The following is a 24,735-nucleotide window of genomic DNA, read 5'->3' as shown; positions in this document are numbered from 1 at the left end:
TGCCTGTAATCTCAACACTTTGGGAGGCTGAGGCAAGTGGACTGCTTGAGCCCAGAAGTTCAAGACCAGCCTGGGCTACATACTGAAACTCCGTCTCTATAAAAAACATAAAAATTAGCCAGGCGTGGTAGCACACAACTGTAGTTACAGCTTCTCACGAGGCTGAGGTGGGAGAATTGCGTGAACCAGGTTGAGGCTGCAGTGAGCCATGATTGTGCCACTACTGCACTACTGCACTTCAACCTGGGTGGCAGAGCAACAACCTGTCTCAAAAACGGAACGGAACGGAATGGAAAGGAAAGGAAAGGGCTTTTAACATCCCTCTGGTCTATAGAGCTTTTAACATCCCTCTGGCCTAAGTAACTGATATAACTAAATTTTTTTTTTTTTTTTTTTTTGAGACGGAGCCTCACTCTGTCACCCAGGCTGGAGTGCAGTGGCGCAATCTCGGCTCACTGCAAGCTCCGCCTCCCGGGTTCACGCCATTCTCCTGCCTCAGCCTCCGAGTAGCTGGGACTACAGGCGCGAACCACCACGCCCGGCTTTTTTTTTTTTTTTTTTTTTTTTGAGACGGAGTCTCACTCTGCCGCCCAGGCTGGAGTGCAGTGGCCGGATCTCAGCTCACTGCAAGCTCTGCCTCCCGGGTTCACGCTATTCTCCTGCCTCAGCCTCCCTAGTAGCTGGGATTACAGGCGCCCGCCACCTCGCCCGGCTAGTTTTTTGTATTTTTTAGTAGAGACGGGGTTTCACCGTGTCAGCCAGGATGGTCTCGATCTCCTGACCTCGTGATCCGCCCGTCTCGGCCTCCCAAAGTGCTGGGATTACAGGCTTGAGCCACCGCGCCCGGCCTCCGGCTATTTTTTTGTACTTTTAGTAGAGACGGGGTTCCACCGTGTTAGCCAGGATTGTCTCGATCTCCTGACCTCGTGATCCGCCCACCTCGGCCTCCCAAAGTGCTGGGATTACAGGCGTGAGCCACGGCGCGCGGCCATTAAATTTTTTAAATTACACATACACACACACAACAATGTTCCTCAATAAACACAGACAAAGGGTCAGGCATGGTAGCTTACGCTTGTAATCTCAGCACTTAGGGAGGCCAAGGCAGGAGGATCACTTGTGGCCAGGAGTTCAAGATCAACCTAGACAATATAGCGAGACCCTGTATCTGCAAAAAATTTTTAAAAATTAGCCAGGCATGGTGGCACATGCCTATAGTCCCAGTTACTTGGGAGGTTGAGGTGAGAGGATCACTTGAACCCATGAGTTTGAGGCTCCAGTGAACTATGACCATATCACTGCATCCCAGCCTGGGCAACAGAGCAAGACCCCAACTCAAAAACCAAACAAACTAAAAAAAGAAAAAAAAAGAAAAAACAAAAACAAAACCAGACATAAAGTCCTTAATAAAATATTAGCAAATTGAATTTGGCAACATATAAAAATAGTATGTCTCGTCCATGTTGGGTTTATCTCACAAATGGAAGGTTGGTTTAACATTTGAAAAAATAAATCAATGGGCCAGGTGCTGCAGTGGCTCACACCTGTAATCCCAGCACTTTGGGAGGCTGAGCCAGGCAGACGGCTTGAGGTCAGGAGTTCGAGACCAGCCTGGCCAACATGGCGAAACCTTGTCTCTACTAAAAATACAAAAATTAGCTGGGCATGGTGGCACGCACCAGTAATCCCAGCTACTCGGGAGGCTAAGGCAGGAAAATCGCTTGAACCCAGGAGGCGGAGGTTGCAGTGAGCCAAGACCATGCCACAGCACTCCATCCTGGGTGACACAGGGAGATTCTGTCATGCACACACAAAAATTAATTAAATAAAATAAATCAATGTAATACACTGTATTAACATAATAAATAAGAAAAATCATTTGATAATTTTTTTGAGATGGAGTCTTGCTCTGTTGCCCAAGCTGGAGTGCAGAGGCGCGATCTCGGCTCATTGCAACCTCCACCTCCCAGGTTCAAGTGATTCTCCTGCCTCAGCCTCCAGAGTAGCTGGATTTACAGGCGCCTGCCACCATGTCCGGCTAATTCTTGTATTTTGGCCAGGCTGGTCTCGAACTCCTGACCTCAGGTGATCCACCTGCCTCGGCCTCCCAAAGTGCTGGGATTACAGGCGTGAGCCACTGAGCCCAGCCAATAATTTTTAAATATGCAGAAAAAGCATTTGACAAAATGAAGTACCCATTCATTTTAATAAGTCTCAGAGAATTAGAAATAGAATGTAACTTCTTCTATTTGACAAAAGGCATACACAAAAAACCTATAGTCAGCATCAAACTTAATGGTAAAATATTAAAGACCTATCCTCTAAGAGCAGGAACAAGGCAAAGATATTCACTCTACCACTTCTATTCAATATTGTACTGGAGGTCCTAGTCAGTGCAATAATATTTATAAGAAATAAAAGGCTTAAGGGTTTGAAAGGAAGATAAAACTGTGTACTCAGAGATACCATGATTGTTTATGTAGAAAATCTTGGCCGGGCAAGGTGGCTCACGCTTGTAATCCCAGCACTTTGGGAGGTCACGGCGGGCAGATCATCTGAGGTCAGGAGTTCAAGACCAGCCTGACCAACATGGAGAAACCCCATCTCTACTAAAGATACAAAATTAGCCGGGTGTGGTGGTGCATGCCTGTAATCCCAGGTACTCGGGAAGCTGAGGCAGGAGAATCACTTGAACCTGGGAGGCAGAGGTTGCAGTGAGCTGACATCGTGCCATTGCAATCCAGCCTGGACAACAAGAGCAAAACTTCATCTCAAAAAAAAAAAAAGAAAGAAAGAAAATCTTGAAGAATATACAAAACAACTAATACACTGATACAGAAATTTAGCAAAATAGCAGGTACAAGGCCAAAAACAAAAATAAGTTGTACTTAGCAGCAATTGAAAATTTTAAAAAATTCTTAATTTCATTTACAATAGCATCAAAGAACATAAAATATTTAGGAATAAGTTTAAAGAAAAATGTGCAAGATCTGTACACTGAAAACAATAAAATGTTGCTGAGATAAAGACCTAAATAAACAGAAAGATGTATCATATTTATGAATTAGAAGATTTAATATTGTTAAGATGTCAACTTTTCCCAAGTTAATATATGTTCCTACCAGTTGTATCTTTTTTTGTAGAAACTGGCAAACTGATTCTAAAATACATGAGGCCAGGTGCAGTGGCTCACGCCTGTAATCCCAACATTTCGGGAGGTTGAGGCGGGCTGACTGCTTGAGTCTAGGAGTTCAAGACCAGCCTGGACAACATGGCGAAACCTTGTCTCTACAAAAAAGACAAAAAATTAGCTGGGTGTGGTAATGAGCATCTGTAGTCCCAGCTACTATGGAGGCTGAGATGAGAGGATTGCTTGAGCCCACGAGGTCGAGGCTGCAGTGAGCCAGGATCATGCCACTGTACTCCAGCCTTGAGACACTGTCTCAGAAAAATAAAAAATACATGAAAATGCTGAAAAGCTAGAATGTGCAAAGGACCTAAAATGTCTTGAAAAAAAGTAGAAGACCTTGTATTATATGATTTCATGACTTATGATAAAGATATAACACAATCACGACAGCATGAATTTTTTATTTATATAAATTATTTAACAAAAAAAAAATGTAATAAAGAAACAAAGATCGGCCGGGTGCAGTGGCTCATGCCTGTAATCCCAGCACTTTGGGAGGCCGAGGCGGGCAGATCACCTGAGGTCGGCAGTTCAAGACCAGCCTGACCAACATGGAGAAACCTCATCTCTACTAAAAATACAAAATCAGCCAGGCATGGTGGTGCATGCCTGTAGTCCCAGCCACTCGGGAGGCTAAGACAAGAGAACCGCTTGAACCCGGGAGGCGGAGGTTGCAGTAAGCCGAGATCACACCATTATTGCACTCCAGCCTGGGCAACAAGAGTGAAACTCTGTCTCAAATAAAAAAGAACAAAGGGAAAAAAAAAGAAATAGAGACTAAGTCTCACTGTGTTGCCCAGGCTGGTCTCGAACTCTTAGTTTCTTTTTTTTTTTTTTTTTTTTTTTTTTTTTTTGAGACGGAGTCTCGCTCTGCCGCCCAGGCTGGAGTGCAGTGGCCGGATCTCAGCTCACTGCAAGCTCCGCCTCCCGGGTTCACGCCATTCTCCTGCCTCAGCCTCCCGAGTAGTTGGGACTACAGGCGCCTGCCACCGCGCCCGGCTAGTTTTTTGTATTTTTTAGTAGAGACGGGGTTTCACCGTGTTAGCCAGGATGGTCTCGATCTCCTGACCTAGTGATCCGCCCGTCTCGGCCTCCCAAAGTGCTGGGATTACAGGCTTGAGCCACCGCGCCCGGCCGAACTCTTAGTTTCAAGTGATCCTCCTGTCTTGACTTCCCAAAGTGCTGGGATTACAGGCATGAGCCACCATGCCCAGCAGACAGTGTAATGTAGTATATAGACAAGTATATCAACACAATAGAATAGTATTCAGAAATAGACCTACTATTCATACACGTGACTCATATCGTCATTTGGTTTTTGGCAAAAGTGCCAAGCAATCAAATAGGGAAAGGAAAGCCTTTTCAATAAATGGTGCTGGAACAACTGGATATCCACATGGAAAAAATAAACCTCAACCTTTACTTCTCACCATATGCAAAAATTAATTTGAACAGTGTGGTGGTACATGGCTGTAGTTCCAGCTACTTGGGAGGGTGAGACAGAAGGATTGTTTGAGGCCAGGAGTTCAAGGTCACAGTGAGCTATGACTGCCACCTGTGAAAAGCCACTGCACTCCAACCTGGGCATCACAGTGAGACTTCGTCTGTAAAAAAACAAACATACATTCCAATGTTGTGCCTCCCGGGGGAGAAAAAAAAAATCAAAGAATTTGAGATGCATCAGAGACATGAATATAAAAGTTAAAATGATAAAGTGTCCATAACAAAATACAGGAGAGCCGGGCGCGGTGGCTCAAGCCTGTAATCCCAGCACTTTGGGAGGCCAAGACGGGCGGATCACGAGGTCAGGAGATCGAGACCATCCTGGCTAACACGGTGAAACCCTGTCTCTACTAAAAAATACAAAAAACTAGCCGGGCGAGGTGGCGGGCGCCTGTAGTCCCAACTACTCGGGAGGCTGAGGCAGGAGAATGGTGTGAACCCGGGAGGCGGAGCTTGCAGTGAGCTGAGATCCGGCCACTGCACTCCAGCCTGGGCGGCAGAGCGAGACTCCGTCTCAAAAAAAAAAAAAAACAAAAAAAAAAACAAAATACAGGAGAACATCTCTGCTACTTCAGGGTGGGCAAAGGTAACTTAGAGAAGACAGAGAAAGCACTACCTATAAAAGAAAAGTTTAATGAAGTAGACATTATTTCATCAAAAATGCAATTAAAAAGTGAATAGTCATGTAAGAGGGCAGAAGAAAATTTTTACACAACATATATCTGACAAATAACTTATATTGAAAATATAAAAAGAACTTCTACTACACAACAATAAAAAGTCAAAAACTCAATCCCCCAAGAAAAGGGATAAAAAAGTTAGATGCTTCCCAAAATAAAATATACAAATGGCCAATAAGCAAATAGAAAAAGAGACATCATCAGAGTCATTAGGGATATTAAAACTACAATGATTCAAACCATCTGCAATCTCTAAAAAACAAAACACACACACAATGAAACACTATTATGCAAGCCCTTGAACAGCAAAGATGTGAAGCAACCAGAACTCTCATATACGGTTGACAAGAGTGTAAAATGGTATACGCAATTTGGAGGCATATCTGGCCGTTTCTTATAAAACTGTTCATATACCTACCTACAGTCCAGCAGATTCTGCTAGGAATCTACCCAAGAGAAATAAAAGGATATGTTTGAAGTCTTTATGACTTGCACTCGAATGTTCATAGCAGCTTTACTCGTAACAGTCAAAATCTGAAAACTACTACATGATCATCAACAGGAGAATAAACAAACTCCAATACATCAGTAAGAGGAACACTATTCAACAATAAAGCCGGGCGTGGTGGCTCACGCTTACTACCCCAGCACTTCGGGAGGTGGAGGCGGGCAGATCACTTCAGGTCAGGAGTTCGAGACCAGCCTGGGCAACATGGCAAAACCCTGTCTCTACTAAAAATATAAAAATGAGCTGGGCGTGGTGGTACACGTCTGTAATGCCAGCTACTCGAGAGGTTGAGGTGGAAAAATTGCTCAAACCCAGCAGGTGGAAGTTGCAGTGAGTCAAGATCATGTCACTGCGCTCCAGCTTGGATGACAGAGTGAAACTCATTCTCAAAAATAAATAAATAAATAAAATAAACACAGTAAAAACGGACAACATGAATATTAAAAGCATTCTGTTGAATGAAATAATTCTGATACAAAAGAGTACACGGTGTATGATCGATTCCATTTATGTGAAGCTCTGGAACATGCAGAACTAAACTATGGTAAAAAACCACAACAATGGTTGGTTTGGGGAGAGTGGGGGCAGGGACTGACTGGGAAGGCACAAGAGTGAACTTTCAGGTTTAACAGTAATGTATTTTATATATCTTGATGGGGTCTGGTCTGAATTACACAAGTGCATACATTTGTCAAAACTCACTGAATGGTTCCCTTAAGATTTATGTATTTTTCAACCAGTGGACTTGTTAAGTGAAAAAAAAAAAAGATTTGTGTATTTAACTGCATATAAATTTTGTTACCCAAAAATGCAAATAAATATTAAACTCTAATTAATGATGTACATGTATATATGTTTAGGGGTGAAGTTACTGATGATTGCAACTTATTCTGATATGCAATGAAAAAAATAAGACCTCAGATTAAAAAAAAAAAAAAGAAAGAAAAAATAAGACCTCATGTGGTGTCTCCTCTGAACAAAAAAGAAAAGACGGGGCTGAGCACGGTGGCTCACACCTGTAATCCCGGCACTTTGGAAGGCCAAGTGGGTGCATCACGAGGTCAAGAGATTGAGACCATCCTGGCCAACACAGTGAAACCCCGTTTCTACTAAAAATACAAAAATTAGCCGGGCGTGCTGGTGGGTACCTGTAGTCGCTGCTACTAGGGAGGCTGAGGCAGGAGAATTGCTTGAACTCGGAAGGCGGAGGTTGCAGTAAGCCCTCCAGCCTGGTGACAGAGCAAGACTCTGTCTCAAAAAGAAAAGACGGATTGATGAATAGATAGAAGGATGATAGATGGAAAGGTTGACAAAAACAACTGTAATAAAATATTGATTGTTGAATCCAGGTGGTGAGTGTTAATGTACAATACTTTCAGCTTCTCTCAATGTTTGAAAATTTTCATAACAAAATATTAGGGGAGAAGTAAATCTAGCAATTTAATTCCTTTGCCTAAAAATCCCAGGTGATTACCGAATAGCATCACAACACTCAACAATTGCCAATTGCTATTATTCAGACTTGGTTCTCATTTATATTTCCCTGCAGATTCTAACACTGTTAAGCATCCTCTTCCTTTGGAAAATGTATACTACTATTCTAAACTTCCCTTTCTTTCTCTCATTATTCTTTTTGTCTTTCCTACTTCTTTCTACTCCCAAACTGTAAGTATACCTCAGAGTGTAGTACTAAGCCCTTCTCTATTTTCCCACCAAAAATTCCCTTCCATTGTAACTATCATCTCCATGTAGTCAACTCCCAGTCAAGACAGAGCATCTCTTCTACATTCAAGTCTCTCATTTCCAGAGACCTACTAAGTACTTGAATGTACCATATCATCAAATGTATGACTTCACCCTCAAAACTGACAACAAGAATTCCAACAGTGATGTTATTTTTGACTTCTTCTGCTTTATTTCTCAAAATAATCAGACAACTCTTCCTGAAACCATTTCCTTTCCATTTCGTTTCATTCCACCACTAGTCTGATAATGATTTTTTATTTTACTTTATTTTTTTGAGACAGGATTTCACTTTGTTGCCCAGGCTGGAGTGCAGTGGCACGGTTATGGCTCATTATAACCTCGACCTCCTGAGCTCAAGCAATCCTCCCACCTCTGCCTCCCAAATAGTTGGGACTACAGGCACATGCCAACATGCCCAGCTAATTTCTGTATTTTTTGTAGAGATAGGATTTCCCCATGTTGCCCAGGCTGGTCTCGAACTCCTGCGCTCATGTAATCCTCCTGCTTTGGCCTCCCAAACAGCTGGGATTATAGGCATGTGAGCCACTGCGGCAGGCCATAATGATTCTTATGCTCACTTTATTGCAAGAATGTACTAGCTGATGTCCCAGTCTCTGTCTCTCCCTACAATTCATCCTAAATATTTCTAAAAGATCTTTAATTATGTATCTCTTATTTGTGTAACTTTTATTATTTCCCATATCTAGAAGATACTACGATAATACCAAGCAGAAAAAGTGAAATGTGTTACTGGCTGTGGTAGCAAGTCTCCAAATACGAACCCTTCCAATGAACCAAGCCTTCTAGTGATCACATTCCGTGTAGTCCTTTCCAAAACAAATCTGGGTTAGTCTTGTGACTCATATTAACCAACACAATGTCACAGAACTAGCACTGCACTGGTTCAAAATCTAAGCCTTAAGAGAGCCTGGCAGCTTCTGCTTTGGAACTCAGAGCTTGGGCTACCATGGAAGAAATCTGGCTCGTCTGCTGGAGAGGGAGAAGCCCCGAGACTACATGGCAAGAGTGAGAATGAGAAAGGTATGGCATCCCAACGCTCCAGCTGAGCTCAGCTTTCCAGGAGTTCCCCACAAAGGGCCAGGTATATGAATGAAGCCATCTTGGATGTCCCAGCCCCAGCCACAACCTGACTGGAGCCACATGAATGACTCCAAACGAGGCCAACAGAACCATCCATCTGAGAAGCAATCCACCCAAAGAATTGTGAGAAATAATAAATTACTATTGTTTCAAGATATCAACTTTTACAGTGGTATATTTTTACACAGTGATAGCTAATCAAAACAGTTGCCGTCAACCAGCTAACTATATAATCGTGGAGGCAGTTAAGTAAACAAAAAAGGCCACGAAGAAGTGTTATGATAGTGGTATACACAACATGCTAGGTGAGTGAAGAGGAAGATTAGCTATATTAGTCAGTCAGGGTGTATGAAGGGGAGGGAAGGAGAGTGTCTGGGAAAGCTTTCTAGAGCAGGTGGCACAGGCTGATTTTTAAGTACGTTCAGAATACTGCATATAGTAGTTAGGTATAAACCAGGACAGTTGTGTGGGCAAGTGGTAAGGATATACCTAGAGACATAAATGTGGAAGAGGTAACTGAAGGCCTCTTATACTAAGTAAAGGGTTAAAAGTTTACCCTAAATACTATACAGAACTATGAAAAAATTTAAGCAGGGAAATGACATTATCAGATTTGTATCTTGGAATGATTTCAATGGTAGCAGTGATTTAGACAATGAGAAAGCAGGCAGGCAGGAAGCAAAGAAAGTTGAGGAGCTCATCTCAGTACTCTAGGAAAACTGAAGAGAACTGACAGTGACAGAGAGAAAGAATAATTAATATTAAGAATATACAAGAGGCTGGGTATAGTGGCTCATTTCTATAATCCCAGCACTTTGGGAGGCTGAGGTGGGAGGATCCACTTGAGCCTAGGGGTTCAAGACCAGCCTGGGCAACATAGTTGAGACCCTGTCTCTACAAAGAAAAAGAAATTAATTTAAAGAATAAAAACAAGAGACTATATTGAATACTGACAGTGAAATTGTAAAAAGAATAAAAATCAGAGCATCTATAAGACATATTAAAGTGGATGTGATGGAGAGGGCTAAGAGGGGAATTTAGGATGGCCCCAGTATTCAGCTTACATACTAGAGGAAAAAATGAAGTCATCTATGGAGAAATAGCAGAAGCAAAAAGGAGTGGGATGCACATACAGGTAGAATTTTAGAGTCAGACACAAGGACAGGAAGAAAGGATGAATGCCTCTGATGGTTAGAAAACTGAGGGAAGTTTTCATTGATGACATCTTGTTTCTGAGAAATAAAAGACAAGATCATCTGCTAAGGGTAAGAAGAGAAATGGTGGAGACAGGAAGTTTAGAAAGAGAGATTTAAGTTTGGGATAGACCTCCGAGGAAGAGGAAGCCCTGAGGATCCAGGTGATGCTGTAAGTCATAAATGTATTCTGGCCCCAAGACACACAGTTGTGTGATTTTCTCCAGCAGCACTCAGCAGTCCAAGTGTAAGAATGAAGAGGTAGGCTGGGCGCAGGGGCTCAAGCCTGTAATCTGAGCACTTTGGGAGGCCGAGGCGGGTGGATCACTTGAGGTCCGAAGTTCAAAACCATACTGGCCAACATGATGAAACCCTGTCTCTAATAAAAATACAAAAAATTAGCTGGGCATGGTGGTGGGCGCCTGTAATCCCAGCTACTCAGGAGGCTGAGGCAGGAGAATCACTTGAGCCCGGGAGGCAGAGGCTGCAGTGAGCTGACATCACGCCATTGGACTCCAGTCTGGGTGACAGAGCGAGACTCTGTCTCAAAAAACAAAAAACAAAAAACAAAAAAAAAAAAGAAGAAGGAAGAGGTCAGGTGGCTGACTTGACTAAGGACTGCAGTACTACAGGAAAATAAAATGAAAAGAACAAGGCACCAAGAGAACTGATGGTAATGGTAAGCAAGTAATTCCAGTAATAGACCATAAGTAAAGGCTGGCTATGGAAAGAAATACTTCCAGGGGGTTGACAGACTCGGAGGAAATGGAGTGGAGTCACTGAACAAGAAAGAGATCTTCATATGGTCAAAGTGTAAATTTATTGGGAATAAGACAAAGTCAGAAGAACTGGCCAAGCGCAATGGCTCACACCTGTAATCCCAGCACTTTGGGAGGCCAAGGCGGGTGGATCACCTGAAGTCAGGAATTCAAGACCAATGTGGCCACCATGGTGAAACCCCATCCCTACTAAAAATACAAAAATTAGCCGAGTGTGGTGACAGGCGCCTGTAATCCCACTCAGGAGGCTGCGACAGGAGAATCACTTGAACCTGGGAGGCGGAGACTGCAATGAGACGAGATCATGCCATTGCACTCCACCCTAGGCGACAAGAGTGAAACTCCGTCTCAAAAAAAAAAAAGAAGGACTGAAACCTATGGTCAAAATATGGGATGTTGCAACAGCCTAGCTTACTGTTTTCCACCTAAGGAATACTAGATTTGTTGACTGCTATGTAAGCTATTAGGACTTCAAAGCATACCTCTCAAGTAGTTAAATACAACAGCACTTGGTGAAAATTTTCCAAAACATATCCTCTTGCACCTGACAGTTTTATTTTTTGAGATAGGGTCTGGCTCTATCACCCAGGCTGGAGTACAGTGTTGCAATTACAGCTCACTGCAATCTTGAACTCCTAGGATCAATGATGCTCCCGCTTCAGCCTCCCCAGTAGTTGGGACTATAGGCATGTACCACTATGCCCGGCAAATTTCTTTACTTTTAGCAGAGATGAGGTCTCACTATATTGCCCAGGCTGGTCCCGAACACCTGACCTCAAGTGATCCTCCCACCTCAGCCTTCCAAAAGTGCTAGGATTACACGTGTGAACTACCTTGCCTGGCCTCAATTTTAATTTAGCATGGACTCATTTTTTTTTTCTTTGAGATGGAATCTCGCTCTGTCACCCAAGCTGGAGTTCAGCAGCATGATCTCAGCTCACTGCGACCTCCGTCTCCTGGGTTTAAGCAATTCTTATGTCTCAGCCTCCCAAGTAGTTGGGACTACAGGCAGCCACTACCACGCCTGGCTAATTTTTTTTTAGTACAGATGGGGTTTCACCACGTTGGCCAGGCTGATCTCCAACTCCTGACCTCAGGTGATCTGCGCCCCTCGGCCTCCCAAAGTGCTGGGATTACAGGCATGAGCCACTGCACCCAGCCAACATAGACTCTTATATTACATCCAGAGTAATGCTTCCAATGAACAGTAACTCCCTTAATCTGCTGCGTACCTGTCATTCTATCCTACGAATTGATCAGGCAAGTTCAGAGAAGTTTTTTTTAAAAAGAAAAATATTGTTTGATATTGCAGTTTTTACGTGCCTTGTCCAAAGCTACATCTATGAAAATATAAATCAATTATGTCTTTTAAAACACAAGGTCACCATGAGCCTTACTGCCATTCTCAATGAGTCACTGTTGTCTTGTTGTTGATGTCGTTTTTTGTTTTTTTTTTAATTTTTTTTTTTAAAGAGATAAGGTCTCACTATATTGCCCAGGCTGGTCTCAAACTCCTGGGCTCAAGCGATCCTCCTGCCTTGGCCTCCCAAAGTGCTGGGATTACAGGCATAAGCCATTGCACCTGGACACAATAAGTCACTGTTAAAGGTAGGGAGCTTAAAAGAGGTTCTGCACTGGAAAAGCACTAACAGGGAAACCTCACCTTTCTAATGCCAGCAATTACCTGAAGGATGAAAGCTGGGAACTAGAAATTGTCCCTGCAAAAGTAAGACAACTTCCAGGACAAAGCAGCCAGGTGTCCGGGAGAAAAAAAATCAAATACGTGACTAAACTAAATATTTGATCTTTTACATTTTGGTAAATTCAGTTTGTCTCCTTTAAAAATATAATTAGACCAGGTACAGTGGCTCACACCTGTAATCCTAAAATTTTGGGAGGTAAAGGGCAGGAGTTTGAGATCAGCCTGGCCAACAAACTGAGATCCAGTCTCTGCAAAATAGAAAAACTTAGATGGGCAAGGTGGTGCACACCTGTAGTCCCAGCTACTTGGGAGGCTGAGGCAGAAGGATGGCTTGAACTCAGGAGTTCAAGACTTCAGTGAGCCGTGACTGTACCACTACTACACTCCAGCCTGGCCAACAGAGTGAGATCCTGTTTCTAAAAATAAAAAAATTATAATTACATTGAAATACATAGTGACTACCTTCAAATAGTACAAAGCACTTAGCAGATTTCTATTAAGCAAATTCATCTTTATATAATATTAATGTGAAATTCCCTTAATTTCCAATCCAGTGATAGAATAAACACTTACCAAATAATTATCAGATATATAGCACTAAAAGAAAAAAAGAATAAAACATTAAAAAAAAAATTTTCAGGCCAGGCGAGGTGGCTCATGCCTGTTATCCTAGCACTTTGGGAGGCCAAGGCGGGCAGATCACGAGGTCAGGAGATTGAGACCATCCTGGCTAACACAGTGAAACCCTGTCTCTACTAAAAACACAAAAAATGAGCCGGGTGTGGTGGCAGGCACCTGTAGTCCCAGCTACTTGGGAGTCTGAGGCAGGAGAATTGCTTGAATCCGGGAGATGGAGGCTGCAGTGAGCCGAGATCACACCACTGCATTCCAGCCTGGGTGACAGAGCAAGACTCCGTCTCAAAAAACAAAACAAAACAAAACAAAAATTTCAGATTCAGTTCATAAAGAAATGGCACAAGCAATTCTGCAAAGAAGGCAGAATTTAAGTTAAAACGTATAAGACAGATAAGACATCTTATTAAAGAACCCCATTATTTCCCTAATTTTCCAAGCCAGAAATATGGGAGTGATCCCTAACTCAACCCTGTCTACCCACACTGATCAGTGCTGCCCCTAAATGTCTTATAAATGTGTTCATTTCTCTCATTCCCACTGGCACTACTTTAGTTTCAGCCATAATTATTCTAACCTAGGCTCTGACAAGGTAAGTCCCCTTAACTGGTCAAATACACTAATCCAATCCATTTTCCAACTGCCCAAGTAATCTACTTAAAATGCAAATTGTAGGCCAGTCATGATGGCTCACACCCATAATCCTACCACTTTGGGAGGCCAAGGCGGGTGGATCACTTGAGGTCAGGAGTTCAAGACTAGCCTGGCCAACATGGTGAAACCTTGTCTCTACTAAAAACACAAAAACTAGCCAGGCATAGTGGCACAGGACTGTAGTTACAGCTATTCGGGAGGCTGAGGCAGGAGAATCACTTGAACCCAGGAGATGGAGGTTGCAGTTAGCCAAGATCGTACCACTGCACTCCTGCCTGGGCAACAGAGCAAAACTCTGTCTCAAAAAATAAAAAAGTAAAATAAAATAAAAATAAAACGCAAATTGTATCATTTGATACTCTCCTCCCTTAAAAATCCTTCAATATCTCTATCATGGAGAAACTCAAATTCCTTAACACAGTATAAAAGCCTTTTCTGATCTGGCCTCATTCCCCCACTTCACATCTGGCTTGCTTTTCTCTCTCATTTCGGAGTCCCTGGCCGGCAGTGTCTTTTCCTTCATTTGTTGCCTGGCTAATTCTTCCCTATACCTACCCTGACCCCTGTTACTTTTTCTTCGAAAATTTTAAACCAACAAAAAGTTAATAAAATAATAAAATGAATATCTACCTGTCATCTAGATTTATCAGTTGTTACATTTTTTGCCACATTTATATCATGACACTTAACTCCTAAAACTTCAGCAAGTATCTCTTATGAACAAGAACATCTTTCTACATAATGAAACAATGTCATAATCACATGCAAAATATTTTTTTAATTTCTTAAACTTTTTTCAACATGGGCTTATACACTCAAAATATGTAACACTGACACAATATTACCTAACACGTAGTCCTTATTGATATTTTCCCAATTATTCCAAAATGTCCTATAATTATAGTTTGTTTGATTCAGGATAAAACCAAGGATCATGCATTTCATTTGGTGGTTATCTTCGGCCCCTTATTTTTCAGGACTCGATTCTGGAATGATATCCCCTGGGAAGCCCTCTATGACTCCCCTACCCAGTCTGGGTTATGTGCCTCTTTCAGATGCTTTCATACCACCACTGTCATGGTATCATTACACTATTTTGCAATCATCTGTTTATCTATCTGTCTCTCATAATAAACAGTAATCTCTTTGAAGACTTTTTACTCTCCAGGCCCTACTGTCTGGCTCATAGTAGATATTCAATAAATGCTGGCTGAACAAATGAATGAAAACACTAGAAACAGGAAATATAATTGTTATGGACTGAACTGTGCCCCTTAAAACTCATATCTTGAAGCCCTAACCCCAGTGTAATTGTATTTGGATAGTGGGCCTTGAAAGAGGCAATTATGGTTAAATGAAGTCATAAAGTGGGAACCTAATCCAATAGGACTGGTGTCCTTATAAGAAGAGGAAGAGACACCAGGAATATGCATGCATAGCGCAAAAGCCATGTGAGACCAGAAGAAGGCAGCTGTCGGCAAGCCAGGAAAAGATTCTCACCAGAAACCAAACCTGCCAGCATCTTTACGTTGGACTTCCAGCCTCCAGAACTGTAAAATATTCTGCTGTTTAAGCCACCTAGTCAATGGTATTCTGTTATGGCAGGCCAAGGTGACTAATATAATGACCAAAATCTATGCGTCCTGGTTCCTATGAATGATGGAATGCTAAGCAAAACCTACACCACTGCTAGAACAAAGATTCCTACAAAAGACATTCCCCCTGCTTCCGGAAAACTGAATCCCACACTTAACAGAAAGAATGGCAAAAAACATTATTCTGACACTGTGACATATAAATTTAAAGAAAAAAATGGATCTTCAAGAACACAAACACCAAAATTATTAGTATCAATCACCATCTGTAGCAATTCAATCAAATGGAAAAGATAGTAGAGTTACATAAAGAATGTAAAGAGTAAAAGTGAGTTTGTTGAAGGTAAAAAAATAAAAATTAAAAATTAAAAAAAGGCTGGGCACGGTAGCTCACACCTGTAATCCCAGCACTTTGGGAGGCCAAGGCAAGTGGATCGCTTGAAGCCAGAAGTTTGAGACCAGCCTGGTCAACGGAGTGAGATCCTCATCTTTATAAAAAAATTTAAAAAATTATCTGGGCATGATGGCACTTGCCTGTAATCCCAGATACTCAGGTGGCTGAGGCAAAAGAATCACTTGAACCCAGGAGGCAGAGATTGCAGTGAGCCGAGATTGTGCCACTGCACTCCAACCTGGGCGACAGAGCAAGACTCTATCTCAAAAAAAAAAAAAAAAGAAAAAAGAATGTAAAGAGCACACATCAAAAGGAAATTTTCTGCGGGGCTTAGAATAACATTATAGACTCATCTTCCCAGTTTCTGCACTTTAATATCTGCTGCTAAGTTGCTACATATCTATGGTCATCTTTCTCACACAGACTGTGAAGACAATGGCAGAGACCATGTCATGGGGTGGGAGCAACTGCTTTGATCACTGACAGTGGCTGGGACAGTGTTCTATTCCAGGTACACTCTTCATAATTTCTGGAAAATTATCATTATAGACAACCGACCCACCTTCTAATCATTCGGTATCACTAGATTCTCAACAGAACAACTGATTGGTCTACAAGCCCTCTCTCAAACACAATTCCTCATGTTGAGCTTCACAGTTATTATCTCGGAGACTCAGAAAATGATTCAGCATATGAGCTTGCTAACTCAGCAGTCTGACGCATTGGAAAAAGCCAAAATTTTTTTGATAAACAAAAAGCATTTTGGTAGAACTTAAATAAAATCAACAAAGTATTCACAGCTATTCTGATTTTCAAACAGGTCATTTTAAGAAACTTAGAAAATTGGCCGGGCATGGTGGCTCACACCTGTAACCCCAGCACTTTGGGAGGCCGAGGCAGGCAGATCATGAAGTCAGGAGATCGAGACCATCCCGGCTAACACGGTGAAACCCCATCTCTACTAAAAATACAAAAATATTAGCTGGGCATGATGGGGGGCGCCTGTAGTCCCAGCTACTCAGGAGGCCGAGGCTGGAAAATGACGTAAACCCGGGAGGCGGAGCTTGCAGTGAGCCGAGATTATGCCACTGCACTCCACCTTGGGCAACAGAGCAAGACTCCGTCTCAAAAGAAAAAAAAAAAGAAACTTAGAAAATTGAGAATTTGACCAAATTCTATGGCCACTTTGCTTTTTCTGCAGTACCTAGAAAAGGACACAAATCCACTAAATAATTCTTTCACAAACAGCTTACAAAGTTACTGTCTGAAATTTACTTCGGATGCTGAATAACATAAATGTAATCATTCAAAGTATGCTCATGGTCTGAACTTGGTTTTGTTTTTTCTTTCTGAGACGGGGTCTCACTCTGTCACCAGGCTGAAGTCCAGTGGCACGATCTTAGCTCACTGCAACCTCCACCTTCCGCCTCCTGGGTTCAAGTGACTCCCCTGCCTCAGCCTACCAAGTAGCTGGGTCTACAGGCGTGTGCCGCCACACCCAGCTAATCTTGTATATTTTAGTAGAGATGGGGTTTCACCATGTTGGCCAGGATGGTCTCGATTTCCTGACCTTGTGATCCACCTGCCTCAGCCTCCCCAAGTGCTGGGATAACAGGCCACCGTGCCTGGCCTATGGTCTGAACTTGTAAACATCAGGTTATAAAGTGAAATCAGTGTTAGATTCATATAAAAAAATTTTTTTATTTAAGAGACAAGGTCTTGCTCTGTCACCCAAGCTGGAGTGCAGTGGCGTAATCATAGCTGAGTACAGCCTGGAACTCCTGGGCTCAAGCGATTCTTCCACCTCAGCCTCCCAAGTAGCTAGGACTACAGCCACGTGCCACCACAACCAGCTAATTTTTGTTTTTTATTTCTTTGTAGAGAGGGAGTCTTGCTAGCTTGCTCAGGCTGGTCTCAAACTCCTGGCCTCAAGCAATCCTCCCACCTTGGCGTCCCAAAGCACTGGGATTATAGGTGTGAGCCGCTACGTCCAGACTGTATCAAAATCTTGACCACACTTGGGACTCAACAATTAACTGTTATTATTTCAAAGTATTTAATAAATCTCTGAACTTTTTTCTATGAAGTCTAATGTTTGATGCTGAAAAACCTAAAGTCATTGGAGAGTTTTTGCTTGCACACTTATTTTTCAAATAAAAATTAAACCAAAGGGAAAGAAACTACAAATACAAACAGGTCTGGCCCCTCATGCATATATACATACATACAGGGTTTTTATTCTTAACATCAGTTACCTTCTGCCCTTCTCACAAAGCTTCTCAATTTCAGCTTTCAGATCCTGCTCCTTCTGCAAAAACTCCTTCTTTTCTTTCTCTATCTTCTTCTTTGTTTCTTCCCGCTTTATTGTCACATCCTGAATAGCCTTTAATATCTCCTGAGTTCCACACAATTAGAGTCGCACACAAATAAAAAAGAAAATAAGTTAGTTCTTTTGATGCGAAGGTTATTTTCAACTATCATAAATTCACGTGTTGACTTTAGTGAATTCAAATTGAATTGAAAGAATGTGGTTGATGAGTAGCTCCAAAAGCCAGTATTCAGACCTAAAGGAGAAAGTTACAGTAATGCAGATCTCAACTCAACAGGAAAAATAATTTCTAGCAATTGCAATCGTTCAAAAATGGAATATACTGCCTCGTGAAGCAGTAAGCTCTCCATTACTGGTGTTCAAATAAAGGCTGAATGAACACCTGTCGAGAATGCTGAGAAAGGTGTTCTCGTACCAGGTGAGGGTCTGTTACCTCCAACAAATATTGTTTTGTTTCATTTTGTTATGATTCTACTTTATTAGGAATGAGTTTTGTCTGTTTCACTCTTTAACAACAACAAATATACACATATATACACACACACATATATATATACACAAACATATATATGTACAAACACACACTTTTTTTTTTTTTTAAATAAGAAGTCAAACAGGCCAGGAACAGTGGCTCATGCCTATAATCCTCGCACTTTGGGAACCCAAGGCAGGAAGATCGGCGTGTCCAGGAGTTCGAGTCCAGCCTAGGCAACACAGAGACCTTGTCTCTACAAAAAATAAAAAAAATTAGCCAGGTGTGGTGGCACATGCCTGTAGTCCAGATACTCGAGAGGCTGAGGTGGAAGGATAGCTTGAGCCCAGAAAGTCAAGTCAAGGATACAGTGAGCCTTGATTGCACCCACTGTACTACAGCCTGGGCAACAGAACAACACCCAGTCTCAAAAAAAAAGAAAAAAAAAAAGAAAAAGTAAAATAACACAAAGGTGATAAAGAGTCACTCCCCCACTTCATACCACTTCCACCCATAAGAGTGATCAATGTGTTAACTGCTTTGTATTATGCTTTCACATCTTTCTCTATGCTCACACAAAGACATACTTACGTATGCATTTCTTTGCTTTTTTTTTAATGAGGTCGTTTTACATACATTACTTTGCATCCTGATTTCTTTTACTTGACATGAATGTATTATGTCAATAAATATCGATCTAATTCAAAAATAGCTCTATAACATATGGATATATCTAATGTATCCAAACATTCTCTATTAAAAGTCTATGAGTGGTCTGGCACAGTGGCTCACGCCTGTAATCCCAGCATTTCGGGAGGCCAAGGTAGGCGGATCACGAGGTCAGAAGATCAAGACCATCCTGGTTAACACAGTGAAACCCCATCTCTACTATTAAAAAAAAAAAAAAAATCAGCCAGGCGTGGTGGCAGGCACCTATAGTCCCAGCTACTCAGGAGGCTGAGGCAGGAGAATAGCATGAATCCAGGAGGTGGAGCTTGCAGTGAGCAGAGATTGTGCCACTGCACTACAGCCTGGGTGACAGAGTGAGACTCCGTCTCAAAAAAAAAAAAAAGTCTATGAGTATTAATACTTTTCTTTGAGACAGGGTATCGTTCTGTTACTCAGGCTGGAGTGCAGTGGCACAATCTCAGCTCACTGCAACCTCTGCCTTCTGGGCTTAAGCAATCCTCCCACCTCAGCCTCCCATGTAGCTGGGACCACAGGTATGCACCACCATGCCCGGCTCATTTTTTGTATTTTTGGTAGAGATGGGATTTTGCCATGTTGCCCAGGCTGGTTCAAACTCCTGGACTCAAGTGATCCACCAGCCTCGACCTCTCAAAGTGCTGGGATTACAGGTATGAGCCACCACATCCGGCCTTGCCTTTTTATTTCAATTAACTCAAAAATAAAATTAAAGTTTGAGTTGGGTATGGATGGCTCAAACTTTAATTTTATTTTTGAGTTAACTGAAATAAAAAGGCCTCCTTTGGGAGGCCAAAGCGGGCGGATTTCTTGAGTCTGGAGTTCAAGACCAGCCTGGGCAACATGGCAAAACCCCGTCTCTACCAAAAACATAAAAAGTGAGCCAGGCATAGTGGCATGCACCTGCGTTCCCAGCTACTTGGGAGGCTGAGGTGGGAGGATCACTTAAGCCCAGCAGACAGAGGCTGCAGTGAGCCAAGATTATGCTACTGCACTCCAGGCTGAGTGACAGAGTGAGACTGTCTCAAAAATAAATAAATACATAAAGTTTTTAAAAAATTAAAGTTTGATCAGAGACTGCTGCTTAACTCATTGACAATTTCAATATAAGCAAAATACCTGGTGATTCTTCATTTCTTCTTCTCTCCTTTGCTGAAGCTGCTTTAATTGCACTTGGAGCTGATTCTCCACTTGCCTCTGTTTGTCCAGGACCTCCTGGTAACGCTCCTTCAACAGTGTTCTCTCTGTCATCATTTTATCCTATTATGAACAAGACAAGAAAAGTTTATTTCCTAATTTAATCACAAGAAACATTCACCAGTGACTGTCCAAGGCATTGTATAGAGCTCTATGACTGCACTATCCAATAATGAAGCTACTAACCATATGTGGCTATATAAATTTAAATTCATTAACATATGATGAGATTGGCTGGGCATGGTGGTTCACACCTATAACTGCAGCACTTTGGGAGGCTGAGGTAGGCGGATCACTTGCGTTCAGGAATTCGAGACCAGCTTGGGCAACATGGCAAAACCTGGGCTCTTAAAAAAATACAAAAATTAGCTGGGCATGCCGGTACCCGACTGTAGTCCCAGCTACTTGGGAGGCTGAGGTGGGATGATTGCTTGAACCTGGGAGGCAGAGGTTACAGTGAGCTGAGATCACGCCACTGCACTTCAGCCTAGGCGAGAGAGCAAGACTCTCTCAAAAAAGCGTCCAGGAACATGATTCCTTACTGGTTAATAACACTGAAAACTGATGGATCCTCTAAAGATGTCTGGGAACCTGGTATTCAGACTGAACAACTCAGCAAGCTTTCATATAAAGTCTGGATTAGAAGTGAGGCTTCTAGACAAGGCACGGTGGTTCTGGCCTATAATCCCAGCACTTTGAGGGGCCAAGGCAGGAAGACTGCTTGAGGCCAGAAGCTCAAGACCAGCCTGGGCAATGTAGTAATACCTGGTCTCTATCAAAAAACAACAACAATAAATAAAAAAATAGAACTGCTTCTGAAAACAGTTTAGCTCTGCCACCCCCATGTCAGTAAATCAAGAAAATCAATGGTTACCTTTCAAAGGGACACTAAAATTTGAAGAGGGCCAACTTAAAACACATTTAGTATGAAGTAGCCCACATAATATTTAAACTGAGAGCACTAAACTGAATTTTTTCATTAAATAACTGTTTTCAAAGAAAAAAATTTTAAAAATGAACAGGGAAAATATCATACTATAATCATGTTTACAAAAGGCTCTCAAGGCCAGGCACGGTGGCTCACACCTGTAGTCCCAGCACTTTGGGAAGCTGAGGTGGGCGGATCACCTGAGGTCAGGAGTTCGAGATCAGCCTGGCTAACATAGTGCAATCCCGTCTCTACTAAAAATACAAAATTAGCCAGGCATGGTGGCACATGCCTGTAATCCCAGCTACTTGGGAGGCTGAGGCAGGAGAATCACTTGAACCCAGGAGGCAAAGGTTGCAGTGAGCAGAGATTGTGCCACTGCACTCCAGACTGGGTGACAGAGCGAGACTCTGTCTCAAAATAAATAAATAAATAAATAAAATAAAAAATAAAAAAGACTCTCAAGATAGGACCTTGGCTTTGGGACAAGCTAATCTTTAGTCCATGTACTGAAATGTGACTAAGGTGTCCCAAACAGCTGATTACTCAGCATCACACCTTTCCAGGGATTCTGAACCTGGATTCTACAGGTGGACCTCAGGGAATCTTTGAACTTTCTGCAACTGGTGTATGTATATATCTTTCTGAGACAAGAATTCAAAGTTTCCAAAAGATACTGAAAGAGGATCTTAACCAAAGAAAAGTTGAAACCAGTAGATTATTCTTTTTTGAGACAGAGTCTCACTCTGTGACCCAGGCTAGAGTGCAGTGGTGCAATCTCGGCTTATGGTAACCTCTGCCTCCCGGGTTCAAGCGATTATTGTGCCTCAGCCTCCCAAGTAGCTGGCATTAAGGGTGTGAGCCAACATGCTCTGCTAATTTTTGCATTTTTAGTAGATATGGGGTTTTGCCATGTTGGCCAAGCCGGTCTTAAACTCCTGGCCTCAAGCAATCCGCCTGCCTTAGCCTCCCAAAGTGCTGAGATTACAGGTGTGCTCCACCGCACCCAACTTCTTTTTTTTTTTTGAGATGGGATCTCGTTCTGTCTCCCAGGCTGGAGTGCAGTGGTGTGATGTCGGCACACTGTAATCTCCGCAGCCCGGGTTCAAGCAATTCTCCTGCCTCAGCCTCCCAAGTAGCTGGGATTACAGGCACATGCCACCACGCCTGGCTAATGTTTTTGTATTTTTAGTACAGACGGGGTTTCACCATGCTGGCTAGGCTGGTCTCAAACTCCTGACTTCAAGGGATCCATCTGCCTTGGCCTCCCAAAGTGCTGGGATTACAAGTGTGAGCCACCATGCCCAGCCTTTATTTTCTTTTAACCACAACTCTTTTCCTTTACTTTTTTCTTTTTCTATAATGCATTTTTCTAAATAATAATAATAATTTTTATTATAGAGATGAAGTCTCACTATGTTGCCCAGGTTGTTCTCAAATTCTTAGACTCAAGCAATCCACTCACCTCAGCCTCCCAAAGTGCTGGGATTATAGGCATAAGCCAAGGCACCCAGCCTATGATCCATGTTTAAAACACAGGATCAGGGGAAAAAAATTAGTATCATGAAAAAAGTATTAACATGCATACTATTACTACATACAAGGAGATAACTTAAAGGCATGCTTGATCCAATTTGTCCAGTCTTAACGAGCTAAAGAGTTTATATACTGTTACTCTGCTTTATCCTTGGCTAGTTGGTTCCTAGGACTAGGAGTAACACTTTCGAAAGTAGGCAGTGGGCAATGGCCATAAATACATGAAAAGGGTAGAAAACAGAACAGGAGTCAGGTTTCATATACTGCCACCAAGCTTAACACCTGCTTAGTTTCAATGCCTTTTTTATTTTTTGGGTTTTTGTTTTGTTTTGTTTGTCTAAGACACAGTCTTGCTCTGTCGCCCAGCCTGGAGTGCCGTGGTGCAATCTCGGCTCACTGCAACCTCCGCTTCCCAAGTTCAAGCAATTCTCTCTGCCTCAGCCTCCAGAGTAGCTGGGATTACAGGCGCCCGCCACTACGTCCAGCTAATTTTTTTATTTTTAGTAGAGATGAGGTTTTGCCATGTTGGCCAGGCTGGTCTTGAACTCCTGACTTCAGGTGATACCCCCCACCTCGGCCTCCCGAAGTGCTGAGATTACAGGCATAAGCCACTGCGCCCAGCCTCATTGCCTTTTTAAAAGCATGTAGACCTCACTACCACCCAAAAGACAGAGCCAAACAAAACACAACTCTAGTCCTCCTTTGGTCCAGTACTTGCTGGGTTTTCATTCGTTCCTGCTTCATCTAGTTGACTGTTACAATTACGTCCCAAGTTGCTACTCTCTGTTTTAAAACTTTTATTGGCTTCATCTGGTTAATGTACACCAGTAACTTTTTCCATATACCCTTCAATTTCTTCAACTTGCACCAAATATCCACTATCTTATCTGGTTGCTACAAGCATTTTCCCTTTTTATACCACTCTTTATAAATTAACATATCTTACCCTAAAGACCTCTTCCTGGGGTGCCTTTCCCAGTATTACTTTCCTTTTAAAAAGTGTACATTTAGATATCCATATACTTAAAGGTGGACATTTTAGCCACAAAAGGCCAGGGATGGATCAAAGGGAGCATTTTAACAAAGGTAAGTGTGACGTTCTCTTCAAAAATCAACTATCTGGGGATAAAATTAGAAGGATACAAGTAAATAATCTATGAAAAAAAAGACTGGATGGAATTTGACTAAAAGCTTAACAGTATGAAAAAATTGCCAAAATAAGTCAATGTAAGCTTAAGAAAGTCTAGAATGAGAGATACTAAGAGATTCCACTATATTATAAAGTAATTATACTGTATCTGTACTATCATATATGGTTCTCGAGATCACTTTTTAAAACAAATATTGATAAAATGGACCATGTCTAGGTGAAAGTAACCAGAATGATGATAAAGAAATGGAAAATAGTATCAAAATAGTATCAAAAGGAATACTAAAAACATCTGAGGATGTTTCACCTGGAAAGGTTTGAACTTGGGGAGAAAGAGAATAAGGGGAACAGGCATAAAAAAACTTCAAATATACACAGGGCTAACAAGCAGGAAAGGAACTGGATTTATTCCATAAGGCTCAAGAGAAAACTATAATAAGAACTTTTTTTTTTCTGAGACGGATTCTCACTCTGTCACCAGGCTGCAGTGCAGTGGTGCAATCTTAGCTCACTGCAACCTCCACCTCCCGGGTTTAGGCAATTCTCCTGCCTCACCTTCCCAAGTAGCTAGGACTACAGGCATGTGCCACCACGCCCGGCTGATTTTTGTATTTTTAGTACAGATAGGGTTTCACCACATTGGCCAGGACGGTCTCAATCTCTTGACCTCATGATCCACCCACCTCAGCCTCCCAAAGTGCTGGGATTACAGGCATGAGCCACCACACCGGGCCTGAAAC

The 24,735-nt window shown here is 42.2% G+C and overlaps 1 protein-coding gene across 2 annotated transcripts in view; it reads right to left on the bottom strand.

Moving 5' to 3' along the window:
* The window catches only part of LOC105476434 (ring finger protein 214), a 63,263-nt gene that overhangs the window by 29,861 nt on the left and 8,667 nt on the right, over positions 1-24,735 (bottom strand). For both annotated transcript variants that reach the window (XM_071075991.1, XM_011732394.3), the window contains exons 5-6: positions 20,304-20,444; positions 17,934-18,073 (exon numbers count right to left, since the gene is read on the bottom strand). In XM_071075991.1, the coding sequence (XP_070932092.1) occupies positions 17,934-18,073; positions 20,304-20,444 (281 nt within the window). The remainder of the gene's footprint in view (positions 1-17,933; positions 18,074-20,303; positions 20,445-24,735) is intronic.

This window comes from Macaca nemestrina, chromosome 12 (genome assembly GCF_043159975.1).
Source record: "Macaca nemestrina isolate mMacNem1 chromosome 12, mMacNem.hap1, whole genome shotgun sequence".
Classification (NCBI taxonomy): domain Eukaryota; kingdom Metazoa; phylum Chordata; class Mammalia; order Primates; family Cercopithecidae; genus Macaca; species Macaca nemestrina.
Note: the sequence above shows the minus strand (reverse complement) of the source record. Positions and strands in the feature narration are given on the sequence as shown.